This window comes from Squalius cephalus (genome assembly GCF_949319135.1).
Source record: "Squalius cephalus genome assembly, chromosome: 8".
NCBI lineage: Eukaryota > Metazoa > Chordata > Actinopteri > Cypriniformes > Leuciscidae > Squalius > Squalius cephalus.
The window spans coordinates 2,865,801-2,889,844 of NC_137129.1; the positions used below are offsets into that span (position 1 = coordinate 2,865,801).

Here is a 24,044-nt window from a genome sequence, read left to right on the forward strand (position 1 = left end):
AGCGTTCAGGGGTTCTCGGTGACCAAAAGTGTGACGATGAGAGCGAGAAATGGGCTTAAAACTTTAAATTAAGTTAAATATTATTCAAACCAACTAGTTTAGTGTTAAACAATTTCCTCTCTTGCAGATAGTAAATAACTTGCAAGTTTTGCATTATTCAATCTAACAAAACAGGCAAAATGGTGTATGTAAAAAGGGAGAATTGATGACCTGTATGTTATTATTTAGAATAGTATGAAATATATTAATTTAATTCCAAAAATATTTTAGTTTGAAAAAAAAAATCCTCTAAAGTAGTGGTAAGCACTAATAATCTAATAAAAATAGTAATAGTAAAACACTAATAATTCTCTCAAAATAATATAACACTAACACACACACACACACTATATATATATGGAGTCAAACCGGTTGAGAACCACTGCCCTAATAACCTTGATCGTTTAAGTTTTATTAACTGTTAAAGTTTTATAAGCCAAGAACATGGACACACACATTGCATAGATGTTCTCTACACGTTTAATAAATGTTTTCACCACATATTTACAATCATGTTGTTGACACCTGAATTGAAAGTGATCAGAATAAAGTCATTGGCAGCACTAATCTGTGAATCTTCCACAAAGGCCATAATCTCCACAGCGAGTGACGACTATATAGTTTGCTTTTCATGTGAAATCCACCATTTTTATTTGGTCTGGGAGATTCCAGTGACCGTCTCATGATCTCTAATCCCACTCTTTACACCTAGTGGCAGTTCTTCAGTAGATTGTCCAGTCCGCTCTTGCTGATAGTCCCGTACGCCTGAGAGTAACTGCCTAGTTTTGCACGAGGATCCCCGGCCGCAGAAACGTTGGAATTACTCTGGAAAACCTTCTTGCTGAACCTCGGAGGAAGCTTGGCATCACGTGAATGCGAATTAGACCGCTGGTTCTGCACAGTGAGATATTAAGACATCATGAAGCAGTCTATGAGACATAGCATGTACGGTGAAGTATTTAAGGGGAAAGTTTTAGCATAACAAGATTGCAATACACACACTAGACGTCCTGATGTGTGTCAAAACATGGTTGATTGTCAATATGGCACTGCTTTCTAAGCTTGAAATCAAGGTTTGAAATTAACTTTTTCACTCACCGGCCAATTTGGCTACTAAATTTTTTAGTTAAGCTAACCAAAAAAGAAAAGAAAAGAAATGAATCAAATTAACTACATCACAGCTTATATATATATATATTAGGGCTGTCAAACGATTAAGTAAGGGTTAATGCCCGATGAGGTGTCCATTATCAGGTTTTAATGGACGACGGCGAGGCATGAAGCCTCCGCCGAAGTCCATTAAAACCTGATAATGGACACCTCGAAGGGCATTAACCCGCTTATACCATGGTCACTTGCCAAATAACAAATTTTTTAAAACATTAGTTTATATTTTAATTAGTTTTACAATCGAAATCTAAAGTTACAAGTTACAAACAATAACTTGGTTTCCTTGGTTACGCCTGACGGTTTATTTAGGTGTACATTATCACTTTTTAACGGACACCCTGCAGCCAATCAGAATCGAGTATTCACCCAGACCATGGTATAATCGCGATTAATCGCATCCAAAATAAAAGTTTGTTTTTACATAATATATGTGTGTGTATGGAGTATAATTATTTTCTATATATAAATACACACACATGCATATATATTTAAGAAAAATGTGTTATTTATATATAAAATATTTATATATAATATAAATTATATATAATATAAATATATATACACAGTATATACATGCAAATATTTCTTAAATATATACATGCATGTGTGTGTATTTATATATAGAAAATAATTATACACCGTACACACACATATATTATGTAAAAACAAACTTTTATTTTGGATGCGATTAATCGCGATTAATCGTTTGACAGCCCTAATATATATATATATATATATATATATATATATATATATATATATATATATATATATATATAAATAATTAAATTTGGATTTCATACATTAATTTCTACAAAATCTCCTCCCTTTCAACCACATCCTTTTCACCAAAAATGTATTTTAGGTGGACAGATCAATACAGCACAAAGAACATAAAATGTAGGATGTTGGAAAATAACAATGTCTTTTCTCTTCACCAAATACTTTTTAATCTTCGCTATTGCTTCAATGCAAATGAACAAGCGTGCCGTTATGTGTTGCGTAGTGACGTTCATGTTCAGGTAAGCCAGATATGATCAGATTCTGCGCAATACGCTGTATTTAATATATCATGATGACTCACGGGTTGAGTATTTGCGCTAAATCTGTGCAGATTTACATGAACTTCCCCAGCAAAGTGAGTAAACATAAGTAACTCGCCAAATTGGCTAGTGATTTGACTAGGGTGACCATATTTTAGTTTTCAGAAAACAGGACGGGGGCGTGGTTGATGGGCGGGACGTGATTTTTGGGGAGGCGTGGTTAAGGGGTGGGGGCGTGGTTTGTGGGAGAATGCATCAAAAAATACTTGACAAATGCATTCACAACCTTGCAACTATGTTATACTTTAATACATAAAGTAATACATCCTTTCCATTCAATGTTTGGCCTGCAACAATAGAATACTATAAAAAAAAAAAAAGTTTAGCTTTTAACACCTTTTACATGACACTATTTCTTTTCATGGCCATAGGTTAAAAATCTACTACACTATTTCAGTAAAAAAACAATATCAATCCTCCTGATGTTCTCTTAGCCTATACTTTCTTTATGTGGGCTTCTAGGTCGCTAGCACCTTGACACTGACACGTACGTGCCAGCTTTGCAGTTCATGCATTCTGCTTTACACGGATCCCGACCGAAACGAAAACACAGGAATTTTCTCTGTAAATCATCTGTGAATTTACATTTGGGCTTTTTTTTTTTTTTACGCTGTTAGCTACTTACATCTTACCTCGCACTTGACCGTAAACTGAAGTGTCTGAAGCGTCACGCTGCTAAAATTCTGTGAACGTAAAGTCTGCCTACTTTGATTTGATTGGTCATTTCAAATATTCTGACATTGACAAGCAGTGACAGACCAATGAGGCTGCGATGAACACACACACACACACTCTGTATTCTGACAATTCTGAGTCTGACGTGCTCTCTGCTTGCCGCTGTGGATTATAACAAGACGGGGTGAAGCCAAAGCCGGTTTCATATGTTTTGTGTGCAAAGGCAAGCGTGTATTTAAAGTACACGCTTAATGGCCCAATGAGAAATAATGAAAACCAGGACATTTTCATCACTTTTTAAAAAACAGACAGGACGGCCAGGACAGGACGTGAAAACAGGACGTTTGGTCACCCAGCGTTACCCGCCACAGTTGATTTTTACCCGCATTTGGCGCATGTTAATTTCAAACCCTGCTTGTAACATATTCAGACTCAACCAATGACTTGTGTTGGCCGGTTCAAAGTTCCCAGGTCAGAGTAAACAAGAGTGTTTTTATGCAAACTGGAAACATTTATGGTGAAATAGATTGTTTTTTCTCTACTCACCAAGCGCGCAGAGGTGACGCATAACCCGGGGGAAACACAGGGCTCGTCCTTGCGAAGCAGGGGATTATTTTGAGGCTGTGCGAGAGTGAGAGAGAAAGAGTGTGTGCGTCCCACAGGGGCCGAACGACCTCGCTGCTCCACATCCTGATGGAGAGCATGAACAAATAAAACATTTAAATGATGTTATCACCGAATAACCATTTACTGTCTTTAAATTATATTAAATGTACAGTGCCCCACTATGCTATTTTAGTATGCTCCTATACCTTTACATGCTTCCAAGTCAAAAACACTTTAATTTTCTCATAATATTCATTGCAGCGTCAGCTCTTTTTTCACAGTGTCTGAAACGCTTCGATCAAGGATTCAGTCTCTCTAAACCCCGCCTCTCTGAGAGCTGCTCTGCTCTGATTGGTCAAACGGCCCAGTCTGCTGTGATTGGTCAGAAAGCAAAAGCTCATTATCATATCTGAATCTCAGCTCTTGACACACAGTGATACGAACAGTAAAGATGGCGTGGGTTTTACCGTATCAATCTCATCAAAGTGGATTTGCTTTGTCAGCAGAAAACAGCGTCTTCTAGACACGAACAACACGAACCAAACTCTTCCAGTCTCAGATAAACTGCAGTGTTTGAGGGCGGAGCTAAGAGACGCTGCTCAGCCAATCAAGGCTATTATGCAAATTTGTTACATTGTTACGCAGATATGTTACGGAAGTGAGACTGGAATTACTGACGACTCGTTTCAGGCAGTTCAGAATTGCTTCGTTCTTTTAGGAGACAAAAACTCTTTTATCTTTGAAACTTTGCAGACATTTTACATGCACAAACAGCTCTATTACACTCTGCATGAAAAGGGGCATTTTAACCTGTTAAGCTTCACCAGTGCGTCGGCGCACTGAAGCGTTTTTTATTTATTTAATTCAAAATTACTATCAGATTTAATGTTATACCTTGACAAACTATACATCATTAAAAAGATATAAGACTCAAGTTTCAGTATTTGACCACTATTGTATTCTGAGAAACTCATAGTGACAGTTATGTCTTAATTTGTGTCAGGAGTTATGAAATGAAAAAATGAGTCGATACCTTTAATATGAATTATGACCGTCAGCCGCTTTCATTCATAAAAAACTCTGTGCTGTCGTCATGACAGCGATACACAAAACAACGTCCCTCAGGGCTTTAGCTCAAAAATGTGCAGATTTGGAGAAATATTGATAGATTCTTTTAGATTTACATCATATTTCTATAGACAGGAATAATATTTATTGAATTTATACCCAAATGCGTCAATGTAATCTTTATGAGCGTTTGGTATTCTAATTCACAGTGTTTTCAATTCATACCAATAGCCTGAGGGCGCTATATGCACAGTAATATAGTCCATATATGGCACATGAAGAAGAGCCATGATCATGTGACATTCCAGGAAGCCTCGAACACACACACAGCTAACAGAGATCGGCTGTAATCATGCAGATAAAAGAAGTTTTGAAGACAATAAACATGATTGCAATGATATCTGATTTGCCTGTGTTCTTCAAGCCATGCCAGGTATTTTTATAATAATAGATTATATTTATAATGTAATGCTAATCTATATAGACTTCATCATTGTGCATAATACTATCAAATAATATATTTTCTGTCTGATTTTTTTATCTGAAGCTAAATTAGATCACAGAAGATTATTTAAAACATTCGGCTTGAGTTATAAAGTACGTTTTGAGCATAAATATGGTTTTAATCTCATATATTGTCGTGTATTGATGGTGTGCTAAGCTAACATGCTAGCTAGCCCTAACTGTTAGTCACATGACATGGTCTTGAAAAACATTTAACTAAATACAGAGTTTTGGGCTTATTATCTTCAGATTTTAAACATAAAATGTTTAGACATGTGGCTTTAGCTGTAGTGCATTTCTAGATTGCTCCAGGGCCAATTTCAATTTTATTTTCATGAGGATGTTTCATAAAAAATAATTTCTAATAACTTTACAAAACTTTGAAGCTATTTATAACAATTTTTGTCATTACGACAATAATTAATTCTACATTTACAATAAACTGCCAGGTGTCAGCTTTCAAACGAGATCATACTTGTGCTTTTAGTACAAAGGGTTCATGAACTGTATCTGTTTTAGTTTGGGTATGTCATTTCTGGGGATTTTTCAAAAGTGGCGTTGCAGCTTAACAGGTTAAGTGTTAAACAGCTCTTATCTAAAATGAACATGAGGAGAGGCAGTGGGACGCACCATAGACCCATCAGCTCCATCTGTATGCGGGACAACACCAGGCTCCAGATTCCTTCTCCCAAACCGCTGAGGAGGAGACGGGTAGTGGGGCGGCTTGACTGAACCATCTGGAAAACAAATGCATAATGCCTTTTATGGCTATCCAATGAGTAATATACTACCTTTCCAAAGTTTTGGGAGTTGGTACGATATTTTTGAAAGAATATCTTCTGCTCAAACATAAAAAAACAGAAACAAAAATACAAAACAACTGTTTTCTATGTGAATGTATTGTAAAATGTAATGTATTCTTGTCATCAAAGCTGAATTTTCAGCATCATTACTCCAGTCTTCAGTGTCACATGATCCTTCAGAAATCACTCTAATATGAGGATTTGATACTCAAGAAACATTTATGATTATGGTAACACTTTACAATATGGTGCATTTGTTAACATTATTAATGTATTAACTAACATGAACTAACCATGACCAATACATTTGCTACTGTATTTGTTAATCTTTGTTAATGTTAGTTAATAAAAATCCAGCTGTTCATTGTTTGTTCATGTTAGTTCACAGTGCATTAACTAATGTTAACAAGATTTTTAATAAAATTAACATTAACCAAGATTTATAAATGCTGTATAAGTGCAGTTCATTATTAGTTCATGCTAACTAATGTTAACTAATGAACCTTATTGTTCATTTCTAGGATTCTTTGAACAGTTCAAAAGAACAACATATATTTGAAACAGAAATATATTGTAAGATTATAAATGTCTTTACTGTGACTATTTATTTAAAAAACATCTTACTTATTTCAAACGTTAGTGTATATTCTATAACATCATGAACCCAGGACCTTCATTGACCGAAGCTATATGTGTATTGCACATGATGGTGTGTATAGGACCGCATTTACATTACATTACCATGATCGGAAATTACCCACAAACATGTAAGCAGGAAAAAAGATATTCTCAGATCGGTTTCTCAGGCCTCATTCAAATGTGGAAATAAATCTGATATTAATCGGATACATGCATTTGCGTCTGCCATGCAAGCGGACAGATCGGATATTCCCCAGTCAACGCGAGTCGTACATCATTATAAAAAAAAACGGTGGTAAATGATGTAAACAACCGCGATCACATGACTCAGGCTGCAACAAGGGCCTCATGAGACCAATGTTTTGCTAACCAATAAAGATGGTGCGGAAAGCAAAAGCTTGTATTATCATTTCATCTGTGTCGTCGCACCTTTTCGGACTAAGCTTTACCGGGTCAGTACGTTTACCTTGGGCTGTTTCGCCAAGTGTATACTGTAAATGCAGATATCAGATATGGGTCACTTTTAAAAGAAGATGTAAGCTAGTCGTCCAAAAATCAGATATATTCCACATATCGAAGACCTGCAGTGTAAATGCGGCTTAAGCGTATTCAATGAATGTGTCTGTAAAACAGAACTCACTGGGCATGTGTGTGATGGGGTTATAGGAGGGTTTGCCTGCACTGGGGCTCAGTGTCGGGCTGGTGCTTAATTCGTGTGTTTGCTCAGGCCGACTGAGAGGTTTTGCTCCAGCTCCATTCTGGCTCTTCTTATCACTGGGAGATTTCCTCTCATCTACACAACCCTTGCCATCTCCATCTCTTTTGTCCAATCCACTGTCCTCGTCCACTTCTGCAGTCTTCTCCTCTAATTTCTGCCTGAAATGAGGCTGTTTTTGCATATGCCGACTGGCCCTTTTCTCCAGGATCATCTTTTACAGGAGAAATTGGGAAGAAAGTCATTTTTAAGCATTTGCTATTATATTATGGAGTCAAGTTTAGTATGGAGTACCACAAGGCTCAGTACTAGGAACGTTGCTTTTCTACCCGTAGGATTTTTTAATGTTTAAAGGCTGCATTTATTTGATAAAAACACAGTAAAATCAGTTATACAATTTACAACAGCTGTTTTCTATGTGAATATATAGTAAAGTGTAATTTATTCCTGTGATCAAAGCTGAATTTACTCCAGTCTTCAGTGCCACATGATCCTTCAGAAATCACTCTAATATGATGATTTGCTGCTCAAGAAACATTTATGACTATTATCAGTGTTGAAAACTGTATAATATTTTTGTGGAAACTGATGCTTTTTTTCAGTATTCTTTGATAAAGCGAAAGATCAAAAGAACTACATTTGAAATGAAAACTTTTGTAACATTGCAAATGTCACTTGTTTCAAAATGTTTCTTTAAAAAAAAAAAACTGTCACTGTGACACAGCGTTTGTTAACATAACACAGAGATCACATGACTGTGTGCACTCACAACATTATGACTGCTCTTGAGGGAAAGCATGAGGACAAAGGTCAAAATAAATCTGTGTAAACTGAGGAAATAATGAATGAAAAGGTTCCACTCACCTCATAGAGTTTGTTTCTGTACTGAGTAACAGAGAGTTGGACGTCATCGTCCACCGGCAGAATGACATCATAGACCAAACGAGGCTCTCTGGCTGGGTTGTGAAACCTTGCATGGAATATGGAAAGAAGATGAATATTTTTACTGTTTTATTATTCAATCATCTATTTACTACTTCATTTTCTCGTTAATACTCATTTAATAATCATAAAACTCAAACCATTAGTCAATATCACTTACGGCCAAAATTAATTACTAATTATACTTCTGTAATGAGATACACTCAATAAATGTCAATAAATAAATAAGTTTGTATTTTAAGTTGAGTTGTTTTTTCATATACTGGATATGTGCCATGACCTGCACCTCAAAAAATGAACGCGTTTACGTTAACTGCTTTTTATTAATGTTAACCACCACTATTAGAATTAAGAATAACATTAAATAATTAAAAATAAATAAAAAAATTGCCAAAAGTAATGCCTCAATACTGTAGCTACTGTAGTCAGTAATTGGTTAAAATCAACAAATTATTATTTCTGGTTAACATTAATTAACAGCCATTCAACGATAGCAATCATATTTTGATTTCATTAATATTAAGTATTAAGAAAGTAAACACAGTCAATTTTGATTTCATGTTGACATACAGCAGTGGCCAAAAGTGATGTTTGGGGGATATTTGTTTTTAATGACCCTAAAAGTTTGATTAAACCATCAAAATATGAGGCCATTTTTTTTATATTTTTAAATGTGAGGGAAAACCAAAACACTAAACTTGGTTAAGGTATTCATCCGACACAATTATTTGGCAAATTACATCTTACAATTACATTTTTTAATATGAAAAACAATTTAATAGAAAAACAAAAAGAAGACAAGAAATTTCATTGCGTTATTATCATCACAAATAAAACAATTGACTGCCAGCACAACTACGGAATATGCTTCAACACATTTTTAATAACATTTGAATAAATTCAATGTCAATTTTCCCAGGCTGGACGTCACTGTCGGCCACTGCAGTACATTATTATTTACAATAGGGGTGCACCAATATGAACATTTTGGCCGATACCGATAACCGATAATTCTTTATATTTGAAATCCGATAACCGATATATCGCCCGATAAATCCAAATCCAAATCCAAATTTTTATATAATTTTGAGAGCCTGATTACAAAAACAAAAGCCATGTCCCAAACACACAATTATAATGTTGTCATTTGACAGATTTGCGCTGTGCATGTTGCACTTTACTGTATTTTCCTTTTTGAAGTGATTCTAATCGTATTTAATGCATTTCAAAAGCATCATGTCAAACAGTGCACATCTGAAGTGTCTCAACTGAAGGAAATAACCCATTATTTATCAGCCTTAATATATCGGCCAAATTTTGTTATCAGGCCGATAACGATAACAGTAAAACTGAACATATATCGGCCGATACCGATATGGTGGTCGATATATCGTGCATCCCTGAATTACAAACATTAAATAAGACACTACAGAAAGCGAAACGTACTTGGACACATAAGGGTGCTGAAGAGCTTCCTCTGCACTGAGTCTCTTGTCTGGATTGAAAACCAGCAGACGCTGCACTAAATCAAGGGCGTCAGGTGGAACGGATGCGGGCAGAATCTCATCTAATGGCACCTGTGGTCTAAACACACATCCACATCAAACATGATTATTATGTCAGCAGAGTCATCATTCAAGTTCAGCTAAACATCCATTCATGGAGCTAATAATGCAGGCAAACTGTTAAACATTAACATACTTAACATACCTAAGCAGCATTCTCTGAATCACCGAAGGCCCGTACTCTGATCTGATGGCCAACACATCTGCAAAACAAAATCACACATAGGCAGATTAGTGAAGGTTTGTGTTTTTTAAGTCACTCTGAACATACTTGTGGCTAGTTATTTTGGTTGTTGTCTATAAGAAGAAGCCTCACCTTCTGTTGAAGGATGTGGAATTACGCTCAGGATTTTTTCGATTTGATTAATGGTAGACGTCCCAGGGAAGAGCGGCTTGCCCAGGAGCATCTCTCCCAGAATGCAACCTATGCTCCACATGTCTACACCTTTTGTGTACCTACAGGAAATATAGCAATCATTATCATAATATATTATATATTATGATTAACATTATAAGAGGTTATGTTATGCTCTTTTACAAACTCTTGCTGTTGTTTTCAGGCTCTACTAGAACAGGTTTTCATGCTTGAATGTTGATTATTTTCCTCATATTCTCCATTGTTGCGGCTCCTCTCTTCCCAGTCTGTCAGTAACGCTCTGTTTACTTCCTGTCTCTATGAAGCCCCTCCTTCTGAAAAGCACACTGTGCTCTGATTGGTCGGCTGGATCAGTGTGTTGTGATTGGTCGAGCGCTTCGAGTGTGTTTGGGAAATGTCCCGCCCCTTACCATAACCGCCAGTTTAACACACTACTAACTAACTCAACCAGGCCCCGCCCCTTTATTCTGCGCATTAATTATTATAATGAGGAATATTGTGACGTTTTCGTTCCCGGAAGAAACTCAAAGACTACAATGGAGGCGTTTCAGGGAGTTCAGAAACACTGACACTGATATAGCTTTTTCATCCTCAAACAGCAACATTACACACTAAAGAAAGATGGAAAAAACTATTATAGGTCCTCTTTTAAAGGCCACACACCTAATAGATCCCAGGAGAATTTCAGGGGCTCTGTACCATCGTGTCGCCACATACTCTGTCAAGGCAGGATTCACAGCATCCTCTTGGATCTGGTACAGAGATCTTGCCAAGCCAAAGTCGCACAGCTTCACGAAGCAATCTGAATCTAGTAAGATGTTGGATGGCTTTAAGAAATGAAAATATAGAAATAACTTAAATCAGATTCTGTCTAAGCATGAAGTAATACTAAAAGTTGAGTACAACGACATACCTTTTGGTCCCTGTGAATGACGTTGCCTGAATGAAGATATTTTGTTGCTTTAAGAAGCTGGTACATTACATAACGCTTATGAATGTCTTTTAATAGACTTCCTTTCTTTATCACTGCATGTAGGTCTGTGTCTGAAAAGAAAAGATTAGTTGGTGTGAATAAAGTATAAACAAAGTCACCTACTGCCACCATCAATGTAATAATTACTAACTCTTAGGGCAAGAACAATAACTTGGAAATATGAATATTGCCATAAAATATAGCCTAATCATTTTTAATCTAAAGGGAATACAGTGTGAAGTGCAAAGATACTCTCCTACCCATGAATTCAAACACGAGGTAAATGTCTTTGTCGTTTTGGGCTCTGATGACATTTAGTAATTTAATTATGTTAGGATGATCCCCAAACTCCTGCAAAAGAGAAAAGAAGAGGGAAATGTGATAACATACCTTAACTATACACAGAACTTACTTTTTTTATGTAGGCTACACAACAGTTCTGAAGTGTTTTAACCGTTTTATTCAGCCAGGAGAAATTAAATTGATCGAAAAGGGACAGTAAAAAAATGTATAGGCTAATGTTACAAAAGATTTACATTTCAAATAAATGCTGTTCTTTTGAACTTCCTATTCATCAAAGAATTTTTTATCACAATTTCCACAAAAATCTGAAGCAGCACAACTGTTTTCAACACTGATAATAATCATAAATGTTTCTTGAGCATCAAATCAATTACTATATACTCATATAGAAAACAGCTGTTTTTAATTGTAATAATATTTCAATGCAAAAACAATTTGCAAAAAAAATGCAGCCTTGGTGAGCAGAAGATACTTCTTTTAAAAAACAAAATAGAAAAAAATCATATGGACCCAAAAAACAGTAGCTTAAATATATGGATTAAAACGAATTTGGATTCCAAAGTTTGGAAATATTCTTACCTGGAGGAGCATAATTTCTCTGAATGTTCTCTATGGGAAAATGGCAGAAAGAAATGTGCAATTTAAGAATGTTCTCTATGGGAAAATGGCAGAAAGAAATGTGCAATTTAACCATTTTTTAACAAATAATAACTGTCTCACTGTACCTTCACCTATTCACACATAGAACAATTCTATAATAGTACAGTATAGTGTAGTAAATGCTATGTGTTTTACTTGTCTCTAACCTGAGCATCTGTTCGATTCCTAAAGGCATCAAAGATTTTCTTCACAGCGACAATCTCTCCTGTTTTTCTGTCCACCGCCTTCCAAACAATTCCATACGCCTGTGAGAAACGGATTTAAAAGTACACTCACTGTAAAAAACAGCTGACTGAAGGAAAACAGACTTGGAAGAGTTGCCATAAGACTCATTTAAGTCATTTGTGCAAACTGCAGTTTCAGTTTATTTACTGGACTGACGGATGAGAGATCAAGCACAGTTTAGGACACTGTGATGTAACGTTATACAGATGGACATTATAATCAATCCTTAGGGTGCACACTCATTTTTAAAAGGATAGTTCACCCAAAAAATTAAAATTCTGTTATTAATTACTCACCCTCATGTCGTTCCAAACCTGTAAGACTTTCGTTCATCTTCGGGACACAAATAAAGATCTTTTTGATGAAATCTGAGAGCTTTCTGTCTCTTCATTGGCACCCAGATAGCACGGACTATTTGATGTGCATTTTACATCTGGAAGACGTATTTTTAAGAGTGTTTGCTCATCTGCAATACGTCTATAGGATGTTTCCTGTCAGATGTCAAATAGACGTTTAGAAGATGTCAGTTTAACATACATTCTAAATCATTCTAAATCATTACATCTTAAAGACATCTTCTAAACGTCTATTTGACATCTGACAGGAAACGTCCTATAGACGTATTGCAGATGAGCAAACACTCTTAAAAATACGTCTTCCAGATGTAAAATGCACATCAAATAGTCCGTGCTATCTGGGCAGCTACGCAAAACACAACTACCACTTTAACGCTTTAAAAAGTTCATAAAGTGATCGTAAAACTAATCCATATGAATCGAGAGGTTTAATCCACATTTTCTGAGGAGACACGATCGCTTTATATGATGAACAGACCGAATTTAGGCTTTTATTCACATATAAAGCTCAAACGTGCTGCGTAACACGGGAATTGATTGATTCACGCACATCGAGTGAACATGCTTGAGCTTCACACAACTGATGTGTGAGTTGATGAATGTTTATATGTGAATAAAAGCCTAATTATAATCTGTTTATCATATAAAGCGATGGTAGTTGCGTAACATGAAGGGTAATAATAACAGAAATTTCATTTTTGGGTGAACTAACCCTTTAACTTCTTGAAAGTATAAACCGAAGAATCAGTCATCTGTATTAGTACAGCAATTATTCCAAGCATATGATCACTACTGTGCAAAACAACACATTACAGAAACAATAGCTCATGATATCTGGATTAGTGCGGTCTGTTTATTATATAACTCAGTTTTTATCTTGGCTCTTTTTAAAAACACAGAATAACGTTAGACAACTTACCCCTTTTCCAAGTCTTCTCTTGATGTCATACTTCAAGCTAATGTGTTGTTCCACCTCTGTGATGTTCATCGCGTCTTTTACCTGTTTTACCACTTATGATGTTTTGATCATGGCAGGAATACAATCCTGGCTGTCTGAGGAATGCAGGATTGTCCCAATATATATTTAATAAACGAAAACTTCACTCGATTACCAAGGAGTTTACTTTTCCTTAGTGATATGCCGAATACAAAACATGTAACGTTAAATACGCCTTAATCTTAATCACTGTTGACAATCCAAACACTTGAACGGAGTTACATAAATTCTAAACCCGACCTGTTGCAAATAAGAACAAGTGTTTATGTCGTTTGGACTTCACCATTTATATCATAGAGAATCGATAGCCTGCTAAAAAGGTAAGCAACACTTGGGTTTGTAATTGTTTGTCACCATAGAGACGCAACTATGCAAAGGACGCAATCTCTTAAAGGAGTCGCACGTTTTCTGAAGATGGGGTCACGTGATAAGCGAAATATCGGCGAAAAGTAATATTAGTCCATGGGACTGTTTCTGTGGGAAGAACAGGAGACAAGGGTAAGGAGAATGCAGAAGACAAAAGGTAGGTAAAATAAAAAGTGAAGCCCCAGAAACAGTCCCACGGACCCAGCCCCAAACCCCATCTCTGCAATAATAATTAATAAAGGCTGGTTTAAAGTACTTATTCCTGCCTCTATGTATTATGCTCATGGGTAACCTAAATGGGTTCAATTCAGACATTAAGTATTTTACTGTTATATGTCAACAAGATTCAACAAGACATTTTCACCTGGCTATACCCAATGTTTAGATCTGTTGTGGTGGTGATAACCCAACGACTATTTGATGCGAAACTTACATCTGGAAGACGTATTTTAAAGAGTGTTTGCTCATCTGCAATACGTCTATAGGACGTTTCCTGTCAGATGTCAAATAGACGTTTAGAAGATGTCTTTAAGATGTAATGATTTAGAATGATTTAGAGTGTATGTTAAACTGACATCTTCTAAACGTCTATTTGACATCTGACAGGAAACGTACTATAGACGTATTCCAGATGAGCAAACACTCTTTAAAGGAGAACTCGGCAACTCTAGCGAACTCTAGTCACTTCTTCGCTGATTTTCCCTTTTGTTGTCGCATGTTTTCCCCACGAGCTCCCCCTACAGCTGTGGGGGGGGGGGGCGTATATTTCACAACACGGACGTAAAAAACTCACTTGCGGCAGCCTCCTCCCCCTCTCTACCGCTGCTCATGTGCGTTTGTTATGATCGGAGCAAGCCAACTGTATCGTGTGGAGCTATGTCTACCGAGGTGGGTAATCTGGTAATACATCATACATGCGTGTGTGTTTATGTCGAATTGCCGTAAAGCAATTCGTGTTTGGCGCTCGCGCTCGTTCTCGTTCTCGCTTCTCACGAGACTTCCAATTTCTGTCTTACCGGGACGGCAGTCCCCAAGTTGCAAAGTTGGTTTTCCGCCTGGGAACGCTGGGGGGAGCAGGGAAAGTAATCAATATCACCAGAATAGGTTGTTTAACCATCCAAATGATTTCTATACAGTTTTATTAAGTTAAAAAAGTTACCAAGTTCTCCTTTAAAATACGTCTTCCAGATTTAAGTTTCACATAAAATAGTCGTGTGCTATCTGGGCAAACACCACAACCAGGCGCGGATTCCCAGATTGACCGGTGGCCCACCCAATCAGATTAATAAAAACAATTAAAATTTGTCATTTTAATAATAATAATAATGAATTAATAAATAATTTCATTTTAATAGTTTCCTGAGGCACACGTACGTCTGCAAGATGTCTGTTAAAGATCACTTCATCTGGAAAGCATCTGCTGTTTACTAACATCTGATAGACATCTTTAAGATGTCAGTTTAACATACATTCTAAATCATTACATCTTAAAGACATCTTCTAAACGTCTATTTGACATCTGACAGGAAACATCCTATAGACATATTGCAGATGAGCAAACACTCTTAAAAATACGTCTTCCAGACGTAAAAACACACATCAAATAGACGTCTCCGTGATGTATGTGTGCTATCATTGCACATATGTAATTAGATTATGCTCCGTTTGTCAATGTTTATTTATTATGTTTGTCTTGATGTAAGTAATCAACTCAGTAATTTTCATGGTGATATCTAAATGTTAAAAATGTTACCCTATTCACGTGAGAAAAAGAAATAGGCATATGAATAGGCTATATTTGGGTCTTTTTCGAAACTTTCCCCTAATGGGATTCTTCGGGGCTTTTTTTCTCCTTACTCAGGACATATTGAGGATACAAAATCAGTTGAGTTTGCTTCTGTTGCAATTTGTTCAACCTTTTTTCATAAAATGACTGGACTATCTATTTGACAATAGCGATATATGCTCAAACAGAAGTCATTTTCAAACCAAGCCCATTTCTGTTTGTTTATCCGAATTCAAATTAAACCTGTTTTGCGAAACCTGAACTATCTTTAATTTTTAACAATAATGAAAACGAGGCTGTGAGAGATGGTCATACCTCTTCAGTGGGTTGTACTATTTTTTAATGTGTCTTTGGATTGTTCTGCTTATGAAACACTGCAAAAACATATTTTCAAGAAATTGCCATAGACAAATAAAACTGAGCTGTGGAAAATTAAAAGTCATCTGGAGCTTTACACTTCTATTATATTATTTACAAGTCTATCCCTCACAGCCAAGGTTTCATACCTGTCATGGCGCTGCTGTGAATAAGGTCTATTCGCATTTGAAATTAAGGATGAATGGGAGAGTCCAACCAAAGGAAAGGGTTCAAAATGATTATTTGTACACATCAACATCGCACATACAAATGGGCAAATTGTTTTTGAAAGTTATGTGGTTTATTTCAAAACTATTTTATTTACAATGGTCATTTAATAATAAATATGACTTATTACATAATGGTAAAGTAGACCAACACCATGCCAAGGAAAGAGTACACCAAGTTCTTAATCAAGCTCTGTTATAAAAGTCAAGTTTATCAACCAGCAAATGTTAGAGTACTATAAATGAGTGCAATTAAAACAGTCTCATTTAAATACTGGAGAAAATATATTTTAACAGAGCGTAAACGTGAAGCTGGGGAAACTGTATTATACATTTAAAATAAAATGCAGTACTGAGAATTCAGTATCAAACCTTGCTCTATAATATACAGCATTATGAGATCCATAAACTATCAATTCATATGTAATTTATTATGTATTAATAGAGGCCAGTATATTTCCCCTTCCTATACGTGTACGTATTCGCTATTGCAAGCCTAACGATCGGGTCATTCTAGAGAACACTTTCTAATGACCAAATGATCGAGAATAAAAAAAAGCTTTCAATTTAAAAAAAAAATACTATTTTGAAAGAGAACAAATCTGTGAACAATATAATCCTAATTGTATTAGTGAGCAACGTAAGCCTTAGTAAACACAACAGTACTATAATTGGATTTGAGGTTCCTTCATTGAAATCTAAAGAGACATAGGCAAAATAGGGGAAATGAAACAAAGGTTTGATAAAAAGCTGGTGAAGAGAAGATCATAGAGGAGCATTTAAGACGAGTGCAAGAAACGGTTGAAGGCGTTGTAGGCGGACTCCAGGTCAAACAGCATCTGGCGAACCTGGGAGTCATCCAGCTCATCAGATGCAGACATGCTGCTCAGTGTGGTTAACCTGTGAGGAACAAGACGACCACAGTGACCACAGTGAGTACACTGAGAACTCAGTTCACTGAAATAACCTGTTATCCAGGTTTACATGCAAACCAATGACTAGGACTGGGATTAAACTGGAAAACTATTGCAATTTTTTCGTTTACGATTTTAAAAACGATTTTTTAATTACAGAATCGATATTAATTCAAATTAAATTGCTTTATTTAACTGCTATATTGCGAGGTGGACAGAAGTTATCCACTTTTGTTGGAAATGTTTCATTATCTATGAGTTTTAAGTGATGTAATATCACTCTCAAGCATCACAAGGTCAATTGTAATCATGTGTATCAATATATCGCAATACAAAAATGCAACAATATGTATCGTGGATAGTGGATAGTTCACCCAAAATAAAAATTACTGTGAGAGAAAAAATTCAACTTTTTAGAGTTTTAGTGTCAGTACTACAACATTAAACTACTATATATAATGTTGAATATAATGTATAATAATGCAACGGGGGAATATTTGTGGGTTCTGATAATGCCAAATGTCTTGTTACCAGTAAAAAGTGGCCTACATTATTTTAAATATATCTAGTGAGTGACAGTGCAAGCATATTCGTCTAAAATAATTTTGTTTTCAGCTTCAGAATCATGAATATGTTTAATCTGGTGTCTCTATTGTCCTGTGCATTGGGTTATCAACACTAAGTCCAAGCCTATTCATTTACACACACAATGTAATACCAAATTTAGCATTTTTTAATCAACAGTTCATTTTTTGTAAACCTTTTACCATATGTCTTGGAGTATCGCAATAATAACGTATCGTGAGTTCAGTATGATCATGATATGTATTTAATCGTGACGAGGGTATCGCTACACCCCTAAGTGTTTCCCATATATTCATTTATTTCTGGTGGCCAGCCACGATATCAGTAAACTGTCATTTATTCCTGAGATCAAAGCTGAATTTTTAATTTTCAGCATCATTACTCCAGTCTTCAGTGTCACATGATCCTTTAGAAATCACTCTAATATGATGATTTGCTGCTCAAGAAACATTTATGATGATTATCAATGTTGAAATCTATAATATTTTTGTGGAAAACGTGATGCATCTATTTTTTCAGGATTCTTTGATTAGAAAGTTCAAAAGAACAGCATTTATTTGAAATAGAATCTTTTGTAACATTTTAAATGTCTTTACTGTTGCTTTTGATTCATTTTATGCACCCTTGCTGAATAAAAGTATTAAATGTCTTTCCCTAAAATGAATCTAGGCTCACCAGAGGCTGACTTTGTCTTTGGCCTCTGAATCTGGAGGCATGTTGCTCATCCGGTTCATGGTCTCCATGAGCTCCCGCAGATCAGGCTGGATCTATAAAACAATATTCTCACTCTTATAATCAAACCATAAAATCAGAGAAGCTTAAAGGGATATTTCACCGCTGGAAAGATGAATGTGTATTTAAATTGGGTCATTTATGTAGTAGAAATGTGAAATTATTTTAGAAGTTGGTGCCTTCTAGACTGAGAAAAGCCAGAAAATGTATTTTTGGCTCATGTGGATGAAAGACTACAACTCCCAGAATGCACTTGCTCCGCTGCCCTACGAGGACACTCCCAAGCCACGCCTACCGGTTACAGAGGGCAGTATCGGGAGAAATGATACAGCTAGGCTACTGGTCGACTCGAAACTGAAAAGACAGCGTTTTATGGTGAGATCCCCCTATGGGTGGGTTGAAGACATGCGGGACGAGCTCCTCCTACTGGCTGGAGTCTCTCGCCTCTGGACAGAAAAGCCTCAGATGAGCTAAATGATGATTTTTACGTCATCTGAGGTTTTTCCAGACACACAATCCAGAAATCTCTCGTCTCAGGGGGACATGAGGGAGGGAAGCACGGTCACTCGAAAATACTACCGGGTTTCTACTGATACAAAGCTTAATGCTAATCGGTGAAGTATCCCTTTAATAACACTGTGTTAATCTAATTAAGCTGATGTCATCAGTGAAATGACTACCTCATCCATGGCACGAATCTCAAGTCGAAGTTTGTCCATCACTGTGATAAAGAGCTGCACGGGAGAAACACAAAGGTTAATAAACATGGTATAGGAGAAGATTTTGCCACTTATTATCAATGCCAAGTATTTATTTTATGCACCACATACTCGACTGTGACAAATTACATTTGGCATTATTTATTCTAGTCTGAGCAAATCTACTTAATGCAGCTGCTGGAACAAGAAGGTCAATCGATAAACACTGGCTTTAACTCAAGAAAAGCTGTTCATTCAAGGCTGCATTAAGAGTTCAAGATACATACAGACACGATGTCTGCAATGCAGCGGTTCAGGTTGCCCTTGTCATCCTTAATGGTGATTGGCCGATCCTCTTTGATCCTCTCCATAGCCAGTGGACAGTCCAGCTGTCAGAGACACAAGAGAAAACATATTTAAAAAAGCAAATTCTTGATATACAGTCAAACCAAAATTTATTCAGACACCTTCAACATTTCTCACATTATCACAGATTATTCGCTATAGTTTAGAAAATGGTAATAAAATATGACAGAGTTATGAAATCAGTTGATATTTGACTGGTTTTGTCCATCCTTCTGTTAGACTGTCTCACACATGAATTATGTTGAATATCTGTCAGCTGTTAAATTTAACTACACAATTAGATAATACCAGTTTAGCTCAACCAATCACCAAGCAATGCTTCATTGTGTTCAGTCTGTGTGTAAAAAGAGCATTAGTTATTAAAGAAAACACACTTCAGCAAAACACGATCAGCTCAAAGTGTCCCAATCATTTTTGCTCCCAAATGTTTATATATTTCACTGGTAGTCGCTGTATGAAGAATATTTGGGTATAATATGTCACAGTTTACTTTATTTTGCTCTCCTCACTTGTAAAAAAATATCTAAAATGATATCTGGTGTGTGAATGTTTGGTTTGACTGTATATAGTGGTGCACTGGACCAAAACATCACTAACCAAAGATACAAAAGAGACAAAGAATTTAAAGTTAGTAAAATAAGCTCTACCCTGTATTTCCGACAGAAGTCATCGATGGAGCCCACATCTGATCCCTGGACTTGTTTGAAAGCAGCTTTGTACTGGACAAGCAATCTTGAGCAAGCTCCTGTATATCTGAGAAAACAAAGCAAATATTTATTATATATGGACAGATAATGTGTCAATAAGGGTGAGGTCACATTAGCGGAAGTTCACAGGCAAAACAGGGCCATTGAAACAAAAGAGTTTTGGAAAGAAATTAACAATATGTGGCGTATCCTGGGTTTTTCATTCTTGGTATTCATCCAGATAGCTGGAATATTAAAAAGGACACTCAAGCATGTGTATTCTACATGCCAAACGGCTCATCGCCATTTATTGGGAAAAGAAAGAAACCTACTATAATTTGATGGTTAAGAGAAATATCTTCATGCATTGCAATGGAGAAGATAACCTATATTCTTAAGGGTAAAGACGACAGATTTAAGAGGGTCTGGAGTCCCTTTTTATTATTTATTGAACATGGGGATATTAACGATATAATAGAGGAACAACAAAATGCTTGATTAGGTATTATATTCATGTGAAAATATATTTTAAAGGGATAGTTCACTTTGAAATTAAATTTTGGTATGTTTTAGCTTACCTCAAGGGCATCCAAGATGTAGGTGTCTTTGTTTCCGCAGTAGTTTCAATTTTGATATTTTTAGGTCAAACCGTTCTTGTCTGTCAGTCATATAATGCAGGTCTATGGTCACTGTCTCAAAGAGCATATACAGAGTCCAAATTAAACAATTCCCCATCGTAAGTACACATTGATGGCCTAAGACACGAAACGAGCGGTTTGTGTGAGAAAACGAACAGTATTTATATTGATTTTACCTCTTGTACACAGCCACGTCCAAGTGATCTGAGGGCGCGGGCGCTTCCTGCTGTGTGACGTGTGCGCGCATTCTGGCTTAGTCTGCGCAAGCGCCGGAAGCGATCTCTCGCGCGTGTACGTCACTGTTCGTTTTCTCACACAAACCGTGTGAGAAATGTGTTCTTACGAGGAACAACAGAGGAACACCAATGTGTTCTTACGATGGGGAATTGTTTAATTTGGACTCTGTGCATGCTCTTTCAGATAGTGACCATAGACCTGCATTATATGACTGACAGACAAGAATGGTTTGACCTAAAAATATCAAAACTGAAACTACTGCGGAAACAAAGACACTTACATCTTGGATGCCCTTGAGGTAAGCTAAAACATACCAAAATTTTATTTCAAAGTGAACTATCCCTTTAATGTGCACTATATTTACCCTTATCATATCTGTGGCTATTATTGATTGCAATGTATTGTTAACTCTGACTTGCAAAAGTAAATACTGTATTATCCAGTGTTGTTTTGTGCTATTGCACTTTTCATGTAATATGAGATTCTAATATAATATTTCATGTAATTCATGTGTTTGTTTGTTTGTTTTTGTACATTATATATGATGTACATTGTTGTGTAAATGTAATGAAAAAACAGCATTTAAAAAGAAGAGGGGAAATAAAAGGACCAATGTCTCTTGTCAATAGAATAGCGATGTATAAAGCCTAGCTTACACAAGTCACTTTCAAACCAATCAGCTGATTGAATCCGCGCAGAAATATTTTGCCCTGGATTTTGCATGGATTCCTATTGAAACGACTGGGCTTTGCCTGAGAAAAACCACTGAACTACAGTAAATGTGACCATACCTTAAATCATGACATTATGCACAAAGTAACTCACTCGTTTGGAGTCACGCAGTCCTTAATGTAGGCTTTCTCCAGCGCCTGGAGGGTTTTGACCACAGCAAACAACTCTGCCATGTTGTCATACCTTTCAAAATGAAATAAAAAGGACATTAAATGCAACCCAATCACATTATCAGCATCCGACACTGTCTTTACAGTGACATAAATTAGTACGACAAATAAATAAAGCAGCTCAAAATAGCCCCAGCTGAACAATATGATGTCAGGTAACTTACTTTTCCCTTTCTCTGGCATTTTTGTACAATTTCACTTCCTGTAACAGACAAAGACAGTCATTTAAAGAAGAAATAAATGACATTGAGTGCATTACTAAAATAAAAACAGTGCACAATCTTAACATTTTACCTCATACAGTTCTTGCTTGTTGGCAGGGGCTGGTTAAGTTAAAGCAGAAAGGGAAAACAGAGATATGAAATCCTGATAATATGTGAAAATATGAAAGAATGAGATGCTTAGATTGATTTTTCCCGTCTCACCTCCTCCCATCACTCCAGAAGCAGGTATTCCATGAAACATGATGAACTACAAAACAATCAAGAGACAATCAGATCATTATGTTTTTGCTTTAGCCACGAGCCAGTACTTTTCTCAAAGAAACGAATGATTGTTTATCAAAACGTACAGATCTGATCTCAAACACAGGAAATACCATTCAAACGTACAGAGAAACAGACAACATGTGTGACTAAACGGATTTAAGACATTAAACGAGCTGTTTGACGCAAGGTAAATGGTGGATCGAGTTCATTATACAACAGCTGATTTTGTTTTGTTTATTTCGTGAGCGATGCTAGCTCAGGCAACTAGCTTCCATTTAGCTTCCATTCCGCTGAAAGTGTAAACGCCACACTGATGTCTTTCACTAATTCGCACCTTATATAAGTATATAATGTTAATGTGATTATGAAATTACGTATTATTAAAACATTAAAGCGGTTTTTAACACAAAAAAAACGCACCAGGAAGATCAAAATGAATTCGCTCACCCTTATATTGACGTCACCACTGCAAACTGACGTACGTCGCCGGATGATTTCGTAACATCCTGTTTTATTTTATTTCTTCATTACAACAATATGCTTATGCAAATAATATATATTATATTTATTCTCAACTCTAAAGTGATAGGAATAATTATTTATTCAATTTGACATTCGAAGAAAACTAACATTTGTGCGCAAGTTTCATGGTGAGGGTTGCCAAGTCCCTCTAATATTTCCACACTGCTAAATAAACCGTGATTTATTGACTCAGTTATGAAATACAACTACTTTATAGTACAGTATATTATATATTTATTTAAATTATCATTCAAAGAACACTAACATTTATGCGCACGTTTCATAGTGAGGGTTGCCAAGTCCCTTTAATATTTCCACACTAGTAAATATACCAGCTTTATTGGCTCAGTTATGAAATACAACTACTTTATAGTATAGTATATTATATATTTATTTAAATTATCATTCAAAGAACACTAACATTTATGCGCACGTTTCATGGTGAGGGTTGCCAAGACACTTTAATATTTCCACACTAGTAAATATACTTGCTTTATTGACTCAGTTATGAAATATAACTACTTTATAGAATAATAACCGTTTTATATAGTATATTATTTATTTATTTAATTTAACATTCAAAGAAAACTGACATTTACGTGTACGTTTCGGTCCCTTTAATATTTCCACACTAATAAATATAGGCTACCAGCTTTATTGACTCAGTTATGAAATACAACTACTTTATAAAATAATAACTGTTTTATGTAGTATATTATTTATTTATTTAACTTAACTTTCAAAGAAAACTGACATTTACGTAAATTACGTGTACGTTTCATGGGTTGCCATTGCCAAGTCTCTTTAATATTTCCACACTA

At 36.0% G+C, this 24,044-nt stretch overlaps 2 protein-coding genes across 2 annotated transcripts; both read right to left on the reverse strand.

The window, feature by feature from the left end:
- Window positions 1–502: 502 nt before the first annotated feature.
- Window positions 503–14,093, reverse strand: mapk15 (mitogen-activated protein kinase 15). The gene is made up of 14 exons (XM_079879648.1): window positions 13,642–14,093; window positions 12,288–12,386; window positions 12,061–12,090; window positions 11,439–11,529; window positions 11,119–11,249; window positions 10,869–11,032; window positions 10,146–10,285; window positions 9,975–10,032; window positions 9,711–9,848; window positions 8,187–8,292; window positions 7,248–7,536; window positions 5,796–5,902; window positions 3,534–3,677; window positions 503–933 (listed from the first exon to the last, which is right to left on the reverse strand). Exons 1-14 carry the CDS (start codon window positions 13,708–13,710, stop codon window positions 748–750), a joined length of 1,752 nt encoding a protein of 583 aa, XP_079735774.1. The 5' UTR covers window positions 13,711–14,093; the 3' UTR covers window positions 503–747.
- A 2,422-nt stretch (window positions 14,094–16,515) lies between these two features.
- Window positions 16,516–23,175, reverse strand: vps28 (VPS28 subunit of ESCRT-I). The gene is made up of 10 exons (XM_079878443.1): window positions 23,149–23,175; window positions 22,639–22,684; window positions 22,508–22,536; window positions 22,378–22,415; window positions 22,137–22,226; window positions 20,398–20,503; window positions 19,672–19,773; window positions 19,367–19,420; window positions 18,630–18,721; window positions 16,516–17,355 (listed from the first exon to the last, which is right to left on the reverse strand). The coding sequence occupies exons 2-10, from the start codon at window positions 22,676–22,678 to the stop codon at window positions 17,235–17,237; spliced, it is 672 nt and encodes a 223-aa protein (XP_079734569.1). The 5' UTR covers window positions 22,679–22,684; window positions 23,149–23,175; the 3' UTR covers window positions 16,516–17,234.
- Between the last annotated feature and the right edge of the window lie 869 nt (window positions 23,176–24,044).

What these genes read in the sequence shown, in the direction of transcription:
- mapk15 (XM_079879648.1), bottom strand. Translation starts at nt 13,710, where the DNA reads ATGAACATCACAGAGGTGGAACAACACATTAGCTTGAAGTATGACATC. An exon ending in CCTCGTGTTTGAATTCATGG is followed by an intron (nt 11,250 to 11,438) that starts GTAGGAGAGTAT and finishes TTTTCTTTTCAG; the next exon opens with ACACAGACCTACATGCAGTG. An exon ending in TCATTCACAGGGACCAAAAG is followed by an intron (nt 11,033 to 11,118) that starts GTATGTCGTTGT and finishes CATTTCTTAAAG; the next exon opens with CCATCCAACATCTTACTAGA.
- vps28 (XM_079878443.1), bottom strand. Translation starts at nt 22,678, where the DNA reads ATGTTTCATGGAATACCTGCTTCTGGAGTGATGGGAGGAG. An exon ending in GACTGCGTGACTCCAAACGA is followed by an intron (nt 20,504 to 22,136) that starts GTGAGTTACTTT and finishes TTGTTTTCTCAG; the next exon opens with ATATACAGGAGCTTGCTCAA. An exon ending in ACTTCTGTCGGAAATACAGG is followed by an intron (nt 19,774 to 20,397) that starts GTAGAGCTTATT and finishes TGTCTCTGACAG; the next exon opens with CTGGACTGTCCACTGGCTAT.